Consider the following 18334-nt stretch of genomic DNA (forward strand, 5'->3'; position numbering starts at 1 on the left):
TGGTTTTGCAGGAAGAGAGTTCTATTTCTTTTTTGTTTTGCTTATTTTTTGGGGAATTCGGAAATAACATAGTTTTTATAGCTTATGGTTTAAAATATGATCCATAAGCAATAAGATTTTATAAAGAATGGAACAGGAAATAAATTGAATTTATATATTTATTTATTGTTTAATTTATATGATTTTAGGCAATTGTTTCTCTTACGTAATTCCGACATAAACACTTTACAAATTAATCAAATTAAGATATTGTGGATTTAGTTTGAAACATTTTAAAAATATAACAAGTTAAACCATTGTTTTGCTAAATTGTATATATTATTAATTAAACAATTCTAACAATTCCTTGGCTACCCTTTTGAAGCTCTTATTTAAGCCTCTTATAAGCCACATCCCAAAACCCATTGACTTTCTCTAGCACCTATTAACCGGGACATCTTCCTTCTTCCTTTTTTTTTTTGGTTAAGTTAATACAGGAATTCCCGAACACACATTCTTTACATTGTTGTCGCCATTGCTGGGTAAGGGAGTTAAAAACCAAAAGTCCAATTAAAATTTAACTACATCAAAGTAGCAACGCTAGTAGCCCTTACCCATATATGTATATATGCCATATACGTATACCTATAACATTTAACAAGTTTAGGATTTGGGTTTGCCACTCTTCGGGCCATTTTCCGAGGGGTTTTCCCTGGGAGCCACGGCAGCTGGACATGCCAAACTATGGCCGGGATATACAAAAAAAAAAAAAAGGAAAATGAAAATGAAAATAAAAATGTAAAAACAAAGGACGCCCACTCACGCACACACAGCCAACGAGGGGTGGCAGATGGAACTCTATGTGTATCCGTGGCATGTCGAAAATTGCGCAGCTTTACGGCAAATGCCGCAAATTGAAACAATTTACATGTTGTACATGTGTTGGCGAATTTTCCGGACGCCGTCCAGCCGGCCGGCCATCGGGTAACCGGGCTCACCATCAAAGGGTTAAACTTGCGTGTAACGGTCCTTGGGTCCTTGTCTATTGATACCCGGTCGCCAGTTTTAACAGCAGCCATGAATTTTGATTTAGCCCCTCAGTCCCGAAAGTCTGGCCCTCTCTAAACAACGAAAAAAACAAGAGGAATATTACACACACACACACTTTTAAAATTACACTGTGGGAAAGTTTTTGTACAATATAAAGGATTTCTTTCATCCTCAAAAATATCAACAGTCATTTAGAATTGAAGTATTATTTGATTTTTGCAGTGTATGCCAATAGCCAGCTACCAGGAGAGGTGACAAACCGCGCGTGACTCTCCACGGGATATTGTTGGTGTAGTTGTTGGTGTTTTTGGTTGTTGTCGTTGTTGTTGTTGTTTTGGGCATCCATGTCCTGGCACTTTTTGGTGACGGAGAGCACGGATTATGGCGCGTTTGTCGAGCACTTGTCGCTGATTTTTTCACTCCTTGGGTATTCTCTTTACCCAGCTTGTTGGAGTTGCCAATATTTGGGGGTCTCAGTTGACTAACTGGTAAGTGTCCTGTAAAATTTCTTTGACTTCTTTTAAAGAATTTGTAATGCCTAAAATAAATAATATATATAATATAAGCTTTCTAATGGGTTGGAATAAATTCCAGATAACAAAAGAGTTACTGAAATGCTATGAAAACTCTCCATGCCTTTTTATTATAATTACAATAATACAATAGTATAATAGTTATTTACTTTGTTAATAAAAACCCTAAAAGGTTCCTAAAGTATTCTAAATTTCACCATATATGAACCGTTCTCCCCGCTTCTCAAACATACCAACTGCAGGAGATCGGTGTGTCCACTCAAGCCGACTGTTCGACTTAATTTGACAGTCCGGTCTGGTCCACTTGTGACCACCTCCTTCTTACCGCTTATCTCACCTACATCCGCGGGGTTTTTATACGTCGCCCCTTCCCAAACCCATATATCTTTTTCATCTCGAGCTCGGTAATAACCTTTATAAAGTAAATTTACAATAAAAGGCTGGCCGGGCGAAATGAAAGGCAAAATGACGTTGGAGCTGGACATGACCATCGGCCACGACAGCCATTAACCCATGCCCATGGTGGAAACTTTTCCACCCTTCGGTGGCCCCTCTCATTGCTGTTTTCCCGCGCATTTGCTCCTCCTCATTTTTCCGGGGTTTGTGTTGTTGTCTGGACTCGCGGCGACACGTTTGGCTTCCGTTGGATGTTCGCCGCGATTTCCTCTTTGGCATTGTTCCACCTCCTCCACCTCCACTTCACCGATATTGTTGTTGTTTGGTCCTTCTGCCTGTTAACCTCCTCCCTCCCCCTGGTCCCATTTGTCGCGATTTTTCCACCATTTCCATGATTTCCCTTTGTGTGTGACAGTCGACGGTTATTTTCTGTACCGTATTTTTTCCGTGCCTTTTCCTTTTGTTTCTCAGCCTTCCTGTTTTTTTCCGTGTTTCCTTTCTTTTTTTATTTTTTTGTTCCTTGTTGGCCAAAAGTCAACCCATGAGCTGTGGCATTTTTAAGTAATTTTTATCGGTCAGCAGGAGGGTTAAGCGAGTCTGCGGGTCAAAAGTGATGGGGGGAAACAAAAAAGGAAACTGAAGCTCAGATTTCTGGAACACTGGAAATTAAGCCAAAGGAATCGATAGTAAATATTGAATACAAAATAATAGTTGTAGAAATATTAATTATAATTTCAAACTGCATTCAATGCTGAAAGTACTTAGTTTATATAAGTAAAACTTCTTTTTCAGATCACTTTAAATATAATTTGGAAGCATAAGAAACTAATCAATTGGCTTTCTGATATATTTCAAAAAGTTCTCATTATTAAATTACAAAAATTTTCATCTTAATAAAGCAACAATTTTGGATGTACCTTCGTCCTGTGCAATTGTATCCGTGCAAACTCCGACTCCTTTCGGAGTCCTTCGGTGTCCTGCACGAATGTCGACAAGTGACAAAATATGCAAGTATCAAACCACAAATTCTCACCCGTGAGTCCACAATCATTTTGACACTGGTTACGAGTGACGAGTGCAGGGTCCTTCGTCCTTTTCGTTCGCATGCCGCATGCCACTAGATTTGCGTTGGCATTGGGATAGTGTTGCATGGTTGATGCTCATCGGATGGGAGCGGGAAGTGTGAGTGCGATGAAGTCCTTTTGCCGGAAATTGAAAAGTGCAACGCAAATTGCGTTCCGCTGGGATATGAAGGTCCCCAGCTTTCATGCACCCATCCAATCCTGCGAATCCGAGTCCTGCCGGCCGTCTGAAGCCTTCGCCCCAGACCGGCGAGTGGTTGACAATTGATTTGTGTTTATGGTGGCCATGCCCATGGACATGCCAGCATCCCGAAGCAGACTGCAGAATGCAGTCCAGGCTCTCTCTCTCCCTCCCTGGTTTTTGAGGGGCATGGGCTTCACCCATGTAATATGCCATTTTGGGGCCGTGATTTAAAGACATTAACAGGCCTCGGACCTCGGTTGGCTATGTGGGAATTTTATGGTGTCGCATCGGGCGCAAACTTCAAATTGAAGTCAGTCGGGGGGTAGATTGATGACCTAATCGTGGCCCTCAGCCTCAGAATGGTACAGTTTATTGGGGTATTCTCAGTCAATAAAGCCACTAGGAGTTTTCTTTTGGGGTTTGAATTCAATTTAAAGGCAGGATGTATAACTAAATTAAGACTTACCCTATATATTTCGTTAGTTCTAATGTGTATAACTCTCCTAATTTTATTTGCAGCTTGTGCATAACTAAGCGGGATAATTGATCCTGAGTATACTGAAATTGTTTTCCAACGCAGCAGTTTGATTAAACAACGACAAAATTGTGCGATTAAAAAAAGTGCAGGCTCACGCTCAAGGGCAACTCGAGCAGTTTGAGCAGCAGCAGGACCAGTTGCATCATCCATTGCAGGAGCAGCAAGAGTTGCAGCAACTGCAACATCATCACCAGCAACATCATCACCAGCAGCAGCAGCAGCAGCAACATCAGCAACTTCACCAACAGCAACAACAACTTCAACAACAACAACAGCAGCATCAACACCACTATAATCCTTACACCGGCGATAGCAACAATTATAACAAAATGCATTTAACAACAACATCGAGCAATTCAACGGCATCTAATGCCAACAATAACAACAATAATAATAACAACAATAACACAACCAACAACAATAATAATAACTCCAGCAGCAACAACAACACCAGCAACAACACCAATGGCACCAACAACAACTCCAGCAGCAGCAATAATAACAACAATAGCACAGAACAAAATACACCACCAACACCCGCCCAACTGCTGAACGAGGCCTATACGAAAATGACCTCGGATATCCTGGCGGAAAGGACACTGGGCGACTTTCTCACCGAACATCCCGGCGAATTGATCCGCACCAGCAGTCCGCTCTTCGTCTGCACCGTCCTGCCACCACATTGGCGCTCCAATAAGACGTTGCCGGTGGCCTTTAAGGTGGTCTCCCTGGGTGACATAATGGATGGAACGATGGTCACCGTCCGAGCGGGCAACGATGAGAACTATTGTGCGGAATTGCGCAATTGTACGGCGGTGATGAAGAATCAGGTGGCCAAGTTCAATGACCTGCGATTCGTCGGAAGAAGCGGTAGAGGTGAGTTAAGATAGTTTATAACCTATTGTTATATAGTAAATTTAAGGTTGATTTTGTTTTCAACATATATTTTATAATATTATTTATCAATATTAACTTGTAAAGCAAATGTTAAGTCTGGAGAAGACACCTGCTACTCCTTAAACTCTTCGCTGGCCAGGTTTTCAGAGGCAACTTCCGGTAACAGGCCCCATCTTTAGCTTTTCCCAACAAGGAAGCAAAAGTTTTTCCTCAAGTGGTGGCTCTTATTGGCCCTTGTTGGCACTTGACCTCTAGTCCCATCCTTCGGATTGCACTCGAAACAATTTGTTCAATTATCGCCCAAGTCAAGTTGCGTCCGCCGAGTGGCAAAAGTTTTGCCGGCTTTGCTCCTCTGCTCCTGCTCCTGCTCCTGATCCTGATCCTGTTTCCTTTTCCCATTTATTTTTGTATCATTCAGAGGGCATTTTTTGCACTGCTGTCATCTCAATTTTTTTTTTTTTTTGTATTCGTTTTGTCTGTTCCACTCATCGTCCTTTGTCAGTTGTTGGTTTTTGTGTGCTCGACAGGCTTTTGTATCCTTTTAACCGCTTGTTAAGCGCTGCACAAATTGTCAGCAGTTCATCAGCGTGGCATCGTCATCGTTTTCATTCACCAAATAGAAGCGGATTCCTCAGTTTTTTAGTCTCTTTTTTTATGTTGCGAGGTTTGTTGTTGTCAGCATTTGTCCTGTGCTTTTGTCTTAAAGTGTTTAATAAACTGTCAGTTGGTGCGGAAGTTAAATGGAGTTAAACAGAGAGAGAGAGGGGAATCCACTTAGTGGAACTGATATTAGGGGTGATAACAAAGAGCTACGTTATGAAATAAAAATATATAAAACAATAGAGTTCAGTTAAGGCAGTAGAAATCTTAAAAAATTCTTAATAAATAATGCTATAAATAAGGACTTGAGATTGATTTATCTATACCCATTAAATGTCCTTTTCTTTGGTTTAAATTTTATTCCAAAGTTTCTCCTCGTTTCGTTTTAATTAGAACACAAGAAAAAATGTTTGAATGCCATGTCACCCGATCAATCACACAACCCATAATTCAATCACCGCCGACTGAAGATGGGTGTTTGGTTTTTCCCGAAGTCCCAGCCAAGGACTAAGCCCAATTCCGCTGGTCATTTTGGTTCTGGCTAAAAAAGACAGGAGGAGGAGCCATTTTTGGGGTTTCGATTGAGGCAACGCAGGGGCTACGCATCCGCTGCGGTGGAACCGCAAAAACCAAAGCCTCGGCTGGTCGAGGAGGAATGGGGGCAGGACAGGGGAGGTCGGTGGACATAAGCGGTTTTCCGACAGGGAAAAACGGAAGGATGGAGGCGTGTCTGTGTCTCGCCGAGGATTCATTCATTGTCATCATTCGGCCAATGCCAAATGGATGCGTGTCCGCGTTCACGTCAGTCGTTGTACATTTCCTCTTTTCCCATCTGTCTGTGGACATCTTTCGCTTTTCAGTTGAACATTTTCCGTGGCAGATATCCCTCTCCGCATTTTCAGGCAACCTAATTGGGAATTTCCCATTCGTTTAGACCAACTCAGGAGGGACATACATTCATTAAACTCACTTGCAAAGGTTCTTAGTGATTTTTCTATTATTTTTTTTAAGCCTCATACCTTTTTATAAACCATTTAAAAACTCAAAATCCATATAATATATATCCTTAGTAAAAGTATCGCCATCTTCCTTAACTCCATAACCAATTAAAGTCCTTTTGTTAACATTTTTCCTGCCTCAATGTCAAAATTATGATAACTGTAATTTGCACAATACTCCCGCCTGTTGCTTGCGGAAAATGGTGAAAATCCCCTCAATCTGCCTTCCACAATTACCAAACATTTCCAAGGCCTGCTAGGAAAAACAAACGGGGGGAAGCAGAAAGAACAAAAAAAAAAAAAAAAATTGAAAAGAACAGAAGGCAAGCCAAAGGCAAATTGTGCACAATTTGGCATGACTTTCCTCTTACCCCAAAAATTTCCCTCGCTTTTCACAGACAGGCGTGTCCTTTTCACAGGACAAGGTGTCAGTTGCTTCCCTTTTATTTTTTGTGTTGGTTTCTTTGCCTTTTTAACGCCTCGCCTCGACTTTATCTTTGGAGCATGGGGCGGTTTCTCTGTCGCCTGTCCCCAAGATTTTTCGGGGAATGTTTATCTTACTGGGAAGGAGTGAGGAGTGTTGAATGGCCAGGATATGAGGGGGGAAAAATGTTGGAGTTCCTTCTCTGGCTCAGTTCATTTTGCGGCTGTTTTTGGCCGTATTAAATGGCTTGAGAATTGTGTAAATAAAAACCTCAAAAGGGGATGGCCTCGCTTAAGGGTAACCTTATTTTATTTTTGCATTACTCAGCTCCTTGGGATTTTCAAGGATTTATTTATAGAGCCACACACAGAGAGAATAATTTGTTTATATCTCCATGAAATATATCATTTATAATTTCTTATTATTGATTTAATATTTGTATTTTTATGGCCTGCAAATTTAATTGATTCAAGTTGGTTCCTTAGGTTTTCGATGCCTTTCTCTCTAATGTTTAGTTGTTTAGTTTAGTTTGTGGCATCGTAACAGGCGGAAACTGGCACCGACTTTTAACCCCTTAAGCCCCCCGCATTAACCCCTGACCACCATTCCTCATCCTCATCGTCATCGTCATCGTCAACGGTTGGATGGTGTGTGCGTGCATGTGCATGGCACTTTGCTAATTAAAAGTGTAGCCTAGCGTTGGGCCAAATAAATCGATGCCCGGGTAATTAAATTGCATGACAAGGGGGCGTGGGAGGCGGGTGGTTTTGATATGTACTGCCGGGGTCCATGCATTTGTTATTGTAATTAGACAGCAGCAGCGGCAGGAAACAGCAACAGCAACAGCAGCGAAACAAAATGGCGTCGTCGGTGGCAAATGCCACGTAAATCACTCATACGCCCCATGGGCGCTGTGCAGATTTAATGCAACTTAGATGAGGGAATGAAATGGCCAGTGGCCAGTAATGAACCAAGCGGCAGTAATTCTATTAAATTTAACCATAAACTCGGTTAAAGCTGACTTTAAAATTGCAATAACTTCTAATAGGTTGTATAATTTTTAACAATTTAAAAAAAACCCTGAATAAGTAGTCAGAAAAATGCAAGCTCGGTGAATTTCATAGCATTCAAATACCTTTTTTATATATGTATATTTATAAAAATCAAATTTAGATAGCTAAAAAATAAGTTAAAGTCTGCCAAAATCCTGCACTAAATTATATATTTAATTCTAAGGAAACGTCTCTTTCAAGTTTCAAGCCAATAAAAGTTTCCTGACTAAATATTTGTCCATAACTGACATTTATTGTCCAACTGAAAGATAAACCCATTCTCCAATTGTACCCAAAAAATCACTCAAATCCTTTAACTCCCTTCTCAACTTTCCACAATCCACACGTGCAATCAATCATTTGAGGGGGCTATATTTTTCCACCCTCAGGTAAACACAGCCAGGATATCAGCCAGAAAACAAACAAAAACAAACAAAAAAAAAAAAGATGAAAACCAAGAAAGCCGCAAAATGTTTTTATTTCGGTGTTGAGCCGACTTACTGGCTGGCTTTTTCAGGCTTTTCCAAGGCTTAGTCTTTTTGGCTTACAAGTGAAGTGAAGCCAAACAGCAAAAAAACAAACAAATAATACTCAAGTAAAGGATTGAAGTTAGCTGTAAAACTTAGTTTTAATATTTTTGAAATATATATTAAAGTATTTTATATTTTTTCAAAGTTAAGGGTTATTTGTATTATATGTATGTGTATAATTTGGGGTATAAGGGTTCCATTTTAAATGTTTTTGTGCTATAAAACTCTGTAAAATAATCTGATCATAAATACTTACTGTTTTCCATAAAAAGATGAGAACAGACATTACAACTCAGTTTTAAAAGAGTGATTTTCTAATATATTACTTGTTTTAAATAAAACATTGCTTGCTTATATTTCTTGGTTTTCAAGGCCTCATTTTATATCTAAATATATTATAAATATTTTTAAATTAAAATCAAATCCTGAGCCCTTAAAGCTAGGTTGTTTTTAGTTCAGAAATTCTCCTATAAAATGTATGCGAATTTAACAAAATTTAATCTAAGACAAAGGCTTAATTTAGGGCTTCCGCAGAAGGCATACATTTACCCCAAAACCCAGGCAAGTGTATTATATATTTGCATGGGGCTCATGTTGCGTTCCAAAAATTTTAATTGCATTTAATCCGTAAATTGTAATTCGTAAGCCAGGCCAACACGATTATGTGTGATATGTGGCAGGGGTTCCTGGATGTTGTTTTCTTGGTGATTTGCGACGCAGCCGCAAGTATTGACAGATGTCCTTTTGTTTGTTCCTTATGTCCTGTGTATGCGTAGAGCCTCTCTCCTCCTGTGCGAGTGTGTATTTCATTACGCCCCCAAATTGATTTATGACGCCTGTGCAACGGTAAATGGACGGGGATTTAGCTGGCAAGGATTTCAGGTTATTTGTCAACAGGATTTGATTTTAAATGTCGCCACACCCACACACGGAAATGTCATGCTCATCTCAAGTGTTGACGTATCCATTTGTCGCAGTTTTCGGTGAGATTAAGATGAATGTTATGCGCCTTCGAGTTGGTAAAGGGAAATCTCTGGGATTAGCAATCAATTGGGTCACATTGTTCGTCATATTTGAGTGTCATTTAAAGGTGGAAAGACTTCCTCTTTATTATCCTTGATTTTATGGTTATACTGTTGATGGACTTTTAGAGAATAATTCTATAAATTTAAGTATTCAGACACTCTGATTTATAATTTAAGCAATTAATTATTTATCAGAATAGAAATGAAGGAATATAATATGAGTTTATTATACGAACTTTACTTGCAAATATTTTTTAGCTTAGTAAACCTTAAAAATCATTAATTTATCTTAAAGACAAAGTATTTTTCTATAAGAAAATCCTTTTTCCAAGTCCCCTTAATGATCGATTATATATTGCCTTATCTCAGTCTTACCCACAACCTTTCCCAGGAAGCAGCAGAATTTCCCCCCTAAAAAAGTGGCAAAGTATTGCGCAACAATGAACTGCACTTGATGGCAATAAACAGAAAAGTGTTTTCCCCCCCCATCTTGGGTTTGCCACTCGAGACTTCATTTTTTACGGAAAGTGGGCTGGGGAAAAATCAAGGCGGAAAATCAGTGGATATTGTGTGGGCCAAGTGGAGTGTGCCAGGAACATGTGTAAGCTCCAGCTATGTCTGAGCACAGATATATATATATTTCTTTATATAAATATTTTATTTCATGGGGTTTGGGTACGTCGGCGGTTTATTTGTATGTGCCGAAATGATTTACGCTTTGTTTGTCAACTTAAAAAGCAAACCCTCTGACTCCACACATACGCCCCATTGGCCCATCATCTCACATCCCACATACGCCGCGTTGTCATAGACAAAATACAGGGACATACGGAGACACAGGAAGGCGACGCGGCTTAAGGAGCCCAAAATGCTTTTAATTGAATCTCAACAAAAAATGGCTAGAGTGCCAAACAAAAAGGCAACTTGCCTCCTGGCAACACTTGACAATGACAATGGCCAAGACAAGACTGAGGGGATGATGGTGGACTGAAACAAGTTAATTAAAAGAAAACTGCGGCGCAAACGAAATAAATCTTCAAGTGAAAGAAACTCACTCGCAGAGAAGCATATGTGAATGAATGGCTTTGGGGGAAGGAAAAAACACTGCAGACTAAATCAGTTTAAATTGTAATTAATTCTGTATTTCTAAAGGATATGCGAGGAAAGGGTAAAGAAGTCAGCCATGAAGTGAATGCAAATGAGGTATTGTCTTTGAAGCTAAAACAAAAAAAAAAAAAAAAAACAGGAGACTTACACAAGAGTTAAGTTGAAATAATTAGAAAATGTTTATAAATCGATGAGGAGTTCTTTAACCATTCCTTACAATCCGGCAGTTATTGTTTAATCACCAACATTTTTACGATGTGACAATACCCCAAAAAACACACCAAAAAAGCAAACCCCAAAACAAAACAAATTTATTGATGGCTAGCATGTCTTTCCGCCATTAGGCATAGCAAATGTTCTTGGTAAATCTCATAAATTTGTTTATTATTTTCTATTTTTCCAGGGAAAAGCTTCACGCTAACCATCACCGTGTCAACGAATCCACCGCACATAGCCACCTACAACAAGGCGATCAAAGTGACTGTCGATGGGCCACGCGAACCCCGCTCCAAGACAAGTAAGTAGAGCAATTTGAGTTGGAAAAGCGTTTTCTCGTTTCTGGTTCCTTGTTTTCCCCACCCTAACTTGTCCCCCTTTTTTTCTTGGGGGGAGGGGCCATTTCATTTGCAGGACAATGCATAACAATTTATTAGTTGCCAAATAGATAAATTGCTCTAACAGTAGCAGAAGCAACAGCAGCAGCAGATAGCTCTCATTCACAGAAACACTCACAGAGTTGCAGACATTGAGATAGGATCGACAGGAGTTAGAGTCCTGGACCTAGGCTAGAGATTTTATTATTGCTGAAGTCAGAGATGTAACTAAAAAGGCGTCTAAAATGTTGATTTTTAGAAATGTAAGGTAAAATAGAAGGACCTTTATTTATACAAATTTTTGAAAGGGAAAAACTAATCTATAATGTGTACTAAGCACTAGAAGAGATATATATTTCTAAGTTTCAAAAAGTAATATATATATATTATATTTAAAATACATAGTACACATTGCATCAAGCACTACACATCTCTGTCAAGCACTTCCTTGAAATATTACAAAATTCTCACTCTCTCTCTGTTCTTGAGTCTTAATTCCTTCCTCGAGATTTGTGCTGTTGTAGCAAGGACATTTGCCTGCTAATACTGCACTTCATTTCACTTTGAAATCCTGAATTTCTTCAAGGAATATTCATTAGACAGCTCTATCACACATACATAGACATACTCCCCCTTTACATATTTATAAGGATGCAAATATTTTACTTTGCATATGTTCAGGCGCCGTAAGGGTCGGAGTCCGAAAGTTTAGCTGGTCTGTGTAATCTGGTTTCAGTCCAAGCCGAGAATTGGTGAAGGGAGAATTTAGAGCAGAGAATAGAGAGAGAGAACGATATAATGTTAGAAAGAGAAGGGTGAGCAACAAATGCAAATCCATGAAATGATTTATATGTCCCAGAATGCCAGACAGAAAGAGATGCACACACACACATATGTATATGTATGCCTGGTTTGGGGCTTTAAGCTGCAGACAAAAGGTTATTATTTTATAATGAATACAATCTGGCAGATAACTGGGCACCGCCCAAGGGGTGATGGGGGCCACAATTTAGCCAAAAGTGTCGCCAGTTGGATAAAGTTTTTTGGGCCATTGTCATTTCACTTTCACATACACACAAAGTCCATTGTCAATAGTTTGAAAACATGCGGGGAAAAGGGTTCGGGAAAATGCGGGAAAAGCGAGGCAACGAGAAACGAGACCTTTCTTACATCTTAAGTGAATCGAAAGCAAACCGAATTTCATTCATCAACTGCTTGTCATTTAAGTTTTCCCCACATATACACCCACAGACACAAATAAACTAAATGCAGTCATTTAAGGATTCACACAGACACATACACAGTTCAGTGGTTGTTCGCAGTTCAGCAAAGTAATTTATTTCCCAAAAAAGGTTTTCAATAATTAATAATTAATGGAAAGAGTAAAAAAGAGTTTCATGAGCTTAAACAAACAATTTTTAAGTTTGTAAACCTATTTCTTTAAAGTAAAATCGAACCAAATGTGAATAAGATACACTTTGCAGAGTTAACTTAACTTCCTAAGTAATAAATGTTGAGTTATTTACATTTTGATCACTTTCCTAATCAAATTAATTTTATGTATATATTAAAAATCAAAAATTCATCTAAAAAACTAAGCTTTTTCATATCTTAAATTACTTACACTATTCTAAAAAGTATAGATTTAATTGCGAGCAATCATTGGGCCAACGCAAGAAACCATCTAGTTAAGGACAGAAAATTAAAACTGAAAAAAACTTAGTGTTATCCCTTTTAGGACAGCAGCAGCAGTTTCACTTTGCATTTGGCCAGAGACCTTTCCACTTTTCCACGGATCCGCTATCCGGCTTCCGGATGCCACCCATTGGCAATTGTCAGAGTGAGTATATAATATAATTTATAATAATAACATATTCCAGCAATATATATTTGTATTCAATTTCCTTTAAGTTTCTCTTTATTAAGTTTTCAGTTGAGTTTCTTTTTTTTTATTTTGTGATTTGTATTTTGTAGATTAAAATGTTGCAACCGCAGGGCAACAATAGTAAAAGTCTAAAGTGTGGTGGGGCATGTGGTTCACCCACAAACGCAACCACAGAAAATCACACAAAAAAGCGATTAGGTAGCCAAGTCTTTCAAACACTTTCAGATATTTAAGGCCAAGTGCCTAGGAATATTTATGAATTTTATTTATTTTATTATTTTAGGAACTAAAAGTGAAGCGAAATTTATTTACAAATATTTCGGAGAATAAGGTTATTCTAGTTAGAGGTTTAGAATTGTGAAATATGTATGAATAAGCTATAAAAATGAAATAAAAGTTATTGAAAAATATAAAATATATATAGAGGAGATCATTGGACAGTCGAAAATATTGCACCTTTAATAAAATATAAATAAGTCCCTAAAATATACAGTCCTTGATGTTCTGATCTTAAGGATATCACAGCTGCAAAGAAATAGTAACATCGTTAAAACAGACAAAGAAAGAAAGGATAACCGAGAAATAAATTATGAATACATATATGTAAAAAAGCTTAGCTTCACCGTATCTTGGACATTAAATTCAAATTGATAAAAGGCAAATAACTACCTCAGAAGTTAATAATCCTCTCCTAAAGCTTGATTAAGATTTTCAAAGAAACTTCCTAAGAAATGTATTTAAAAAATATAGCAAAATTTCATTGCCACTAATTATGACTTATAACTTTTGTACGCTTTAAGCAACGGAAATAAAAATAGCTATTTATTTTTTTCCATTTCTGTATTGTTGTCGTTGGGCGACCATTTGAATGTGGTAAAATTGCGGGTCACCTTTGGCCATATATGCCTTTTTTTTCGTTGTTTTCTTTTTTTTTTGCCCAGCTAAGTGGGCTCGGTGTTATATCTGTTAAACTGTTGGCCACTTTATTTAACCAAAGTTTACTATACAAACAAATAAACGTTGGTCAAACACAATCACACGCCGAGTGGGGTTTTTGGGGTGGCAAGTGGTTAAAAAAGTCGAAGCCTAAAAAAAATGTGTGCATAAATCAGAGCATCGCATACAAATTATGATTTAAATGAAAAGCTACATAGCATTTTTATGCGGCAGTCAGATAAATTTAATGCATTTAACCAAGCGAATATAAACAAATTTGACAGCTCGGGCACTAAGCAGGAAAAATGGTATTCATAATTAAAAGAGTCCAAAGCATGAGATACTCACCAATAAAGTTCTCTAATTAATAGGATAGTTTATTATTTTATTGGAATTTTAATTAATGGAATTGGTTGTTAGTAGAGAGCAGGAAATTATCGTAAAAGAATTATTTAAGGGAATTGTTAATTTCTACTTTCTTATTCCCTTTAATAACTTTAACTTTGTTTTGTTAATTTTTATAGGGGTTTGAAATAAGGTGTTTTTCCTTAATTTAATAAAATCTCTTTTAAATATTTCCCTACTATAATTTATACTTACTCTTAGTTCGGACATTATCACCGATTTCCAGAGTATATTTTCCACTATTTCCTATTATAGCAACACCCTCGTATCCTTTTATATCCTTACCCACCTCTATCGCTTGAATATTTATAACAAAATCAATAATTAATATTGTGGGAGACCATTTTCTTTTTTTTTTTGTTGATTGTTTTTATGCTTATGCGTGCGTAGGTGAAATAAATTTAATTGTACATTTTAAAATGCATTTATATTAAATTTGATGTTTCAATTTAAATTGACAATTAATTGCATTACAACAAGAGCAACAAAAGCTACAAAAGCCGGACTAGACACTGACCAACTAGCTGCCGCAGGCAAAAAATACATATTATAAATATATAAAAAATATATTGTGATTTTCTCTTTAGAGCTTGATGCTATTAAAAAAGCAGAGAATAATAAAATTAACATATTAACGATATTTAAGTAGGCAATATTGAAGCACAAAAAAAGTGAGGGCCTTTAAAGAATATTTAAATAACTCTTTTTTTTGGTAAGTGAAATACTATACATATATGTAAGTTGAGCTGAGAAATATGAATTTATTTTATTAATTAAGATGTAAGAAAAGCGGTAATATTAACCTTAATTGAATTTTGTTTTCTACGCCTCGTCAATTATTTTTTGCGGCCTTTCGCAGTGCTACTTGTAACCACTTATCCTTCATTACCGCTGCCGACCAAAACGATTCCGGCGAACTTAACAATATATGTATATTTATATACATATAAATGCAAACACAAAATTCACCATAAATATATATAAAATGCAACTCAATCAATGCGCAAATTGCCTGCCAATTTCATCAGCAGCCCCCCGTTTTAACCCCATAATGCCGGAATTGGTTGGTGGAGGAAGGGAGACTGTCAATATTTTACCGTCTAGCCCAGTGCACAAATCAAAATGCAAATTGCACGATTTACAGGACTCTGACATTTTACCGAGCCAAAAAGGACATTACATAGTCCACATATATATATATATATGTATATGTGATATATGTAAATATATAAAAATATATATCTCCATGCACACACAAGTAAATAACGATTACTGAAAGCGTCTGTTGATACTGATTACCCATAAATTAATTGTAAATATGCAAAAAGCAAAATATTCTGAATTATTTATTAACAAATTTTATTGACAGTCGCTGCTTGACTTAATTACTGGCATATATTTTATTAATTTCGCAAAAAAAAGTGGAAACAGTAAAATACAAACCGAATCGAAGCGAAATATACATGAAACCCGACCGGAAAGTGAAGAGCAAGGGCTTTACATTTTTTAAAGGAGTTAAAGGACTTTTATGGTTTATCGAAATATTGGCTTAAATTTTATATTGTTTATATTGAAGTAAAATTTTTGTTAAGCAGAAAATATTTAAGAGTTGATGAATATTTTGGGGTTTTAATATAAAATTATGACATGAATAACAAGGATATGGCATAAAAAAGGTGAATGTTTTTTAAGTGTAAGGCAGAAAATGTATAGTAAATATATATTAACTAGTTGAGTATTTTTTTGTACATACTAAATATCTTAACGAGAAGATTATGATAAATAAGGGAAAACCATACAGATAAATTTTGTAGATTATTACTATTATACTAAAGACTATAATATAATTATATTATTCCAGGTGTCATGGCATTTTAATTAAATTCTTTAGGTCCAGGATTTTAATCATTTCAGTACTCTTTTATTGAGAAATATTTATAAGATGTATTTAATTAATTTTATTAAATGTATAACCATAATAAAAAGAAGGGTTTTGCATTGAAAATATTTAAAGTATAATCTAAAGTTATAAAGTTTTACAAGTTATAAATGAAGAAGATTTATTGTTGATTTTAACTAATCAAAATATACAATAAAAATATCTTTCCTATCTCTAGTTCTCCAAAGTCTCTAAGAAAGTATGTCTTAAAATATTTCTTGAATACCAATCCGAAAGTGATTTAAAGAATACTTAAAAGCAAAGTTTTAATTATGAAATTTTTACTCAAAAGCAATACCACTAACTTGATTTGTTTTTGATTTCTGCCTGGATTTTTTTCCGAAGCTCCTTGCCCACTAATTTTTTTTTTTGTATACCCCCAAATTGTGTCCTCTGTCCCAGGGTTTTTCTTGTTAATAATTCAGGGCCCGAAAAATATGCGCAAATAAAGTCAATCAGTGTGACAACAAACAAGCGGACTAACCGCTCTCGCACACCGTCGTCAGATAATGACAGGACACAGCCATAGTCCAGCCCGGTGTTCAGACCAGCCCCACATCCCACAGAGAAAATTGTACACAAAAAGCCACGTAATTAATGGAGGTAGAAACATTTAAGCCAATAGCATTAATAAAGCCACCACAAAATCAATATCCGGCTACGAAAATGCGCCCGTCGCCTATAAAAACTAATTAATAATTTCCGAATGGGCTATTAATTAAGCCTAATTATCTGTGCATGGGTCCCGGCGACCCGCAAAATGTTGACTCTTTGCCGCCACCATTGCCAACCGCCGCGTGTCCCTCGGAAAATCCCCATTTTTGATCCTGGTTGGTGAGCAGAGCTACCGGTTTTTGTTTTGGACCCCGTCGATGGTCAGCAAAAATCGAAAAATTGCCAAACGATGTTTTTGGCAAGACTTTGGTCGGTTCATTTCAATGATTTGTTTGTGATTTTTGGCGTTCTCATTTTTTTTTTGTCTTTTATGCAAAATGGCGGAAGAGGTCGTCCCGCATAATGAGCGAGGAGATACAGAGCCGGAAAATGGCTCTGGTGTGAAGAGGCGATAACCTCCAATTAGTGGCCCGTATTGGCCATAAATTTTGGGCCAAAAAAATCGCAATTCTCTTGGGGATTATCTAGTATCCTTAGGACTTTATTATACTCTCTTAATTCACATGTAAAGCTATGGTGCATGGGGAAAATAAAATATTCTGTATGAGTTCTTTAGTTATATTTTGTGAACTGCATTTTAAAAGCTTAAAATCAATATATGTTCTTAGCTTTTACACATCTAATTTCAAGTTAATTTTCTGGATTCTTCTTTTTGTATTCATTATTAAGTATTTTTAAATTAATTGTTATAAAATTGTATATTTATTTACATCTTAGGTGCCAGCAATACGCACTGGGGCTATGGATCAGCGGCCTCGGCTTATTCTCCTTATTTGGCTAGCAGCGGATTATCGTCCTGCACCACGCCCACATCCGCCCAGTTCAATAATCCGGCCTTGGGCTTCACCTGCTCCTCGAATGATCAGAGCAACAACCAGGACTTTGGAGGCGCCACCAACCGGGATTGTGTGCCAAGTAAGTAATACAAATTCGAATAAATACGATTTATTCAAGTTTTAATAAGGCTCGGAAATAACTCCTTCACTTAGTTTTAAGCTGCTGACTGAAGGTGAATTACCATTTTTAATCAGCACTAACTATATTTTTATATGCAAATTTTACTACAAATCAAAACGTAATAAACTTATAATTAATCCAAAAATGCAATAATTTCAATTCGGAAAGCGTGTTTATGTTCATTTTTAGCTGGTTAATAAAGCTGCCTAAGATCAATAGGCTCGGAAATAACTCCTTCACTTAGTTTTAAGGTTCTTACATTGAATTTTAAGGGGTTACATAATTAAAATTGTGAAAAATCTAAAAAATAATTGGATTTCTTAAAAAGTAAAATTTAGAATGCAGATTTGTTTGTTTGTTTCGGAATTGAAATTAAGGCATTTTTGAGAAAGATATGCGATTTTTAAACTTTGACTCTCCCAAAAAATACGAAAAATTATTAGGTATACATTTCGATTTTAAGAATCTTGCAGAGGAAAATATAATTTTAATCAGTGAAGGAGCAATTTCCGACCCTATAAATCATATATATTCTTGATTATCATAAAC

General features: G+C 36.8%; 1 protein-coding gene across 1 annotated transcript in view; it reads left to right on the plus strand.

Annotated features, from left to right (window-relative positions):
* Positions 1-17743, plus strand: part of LOC110176016 (RUNX family transcription factor Runt related A) — a gene marked incomplete at its 3' end in the record, with an annotated part of 36163 nt that extends 18420 nt beyond the window's left edge. Inside the window, exons 2-5 of the mRNA XM_086839244.1 lie at positions 3744-4638; positions 10799-10912; positions 12727-12828; positions 17546-17743. Coding sequence (XP_086695370.1) covers positions 4092-4638; positions 10799-10912; positions 12727-12828; positions 17546-17743 — 961 coding nt within the window. The remainder of the gene's footprint in view (positions 1-3743; positions 4639-10798; positions 10913-12726; positions 12829-17545) is intronic.
* Positions 17744-18334: the final 591 nt, after the last annotated feature.

This window comes from Drosophila serrata, unplaced genomic scaffold (genome assembly GCF_035046125.1).
Source record: "Drosophila serrata isolate PLE 108 unplaced genomic scaffold, ASM3504612v1 contig_362, whole genome shotgun sequence".
NCBI classification, from domain to species: domain Eukaryota; kingdom Metazoa; phylum Arthropoda; class Insecta; order Diptera; family Drosophilidae; genus Drosophila; species Drosophila serrata.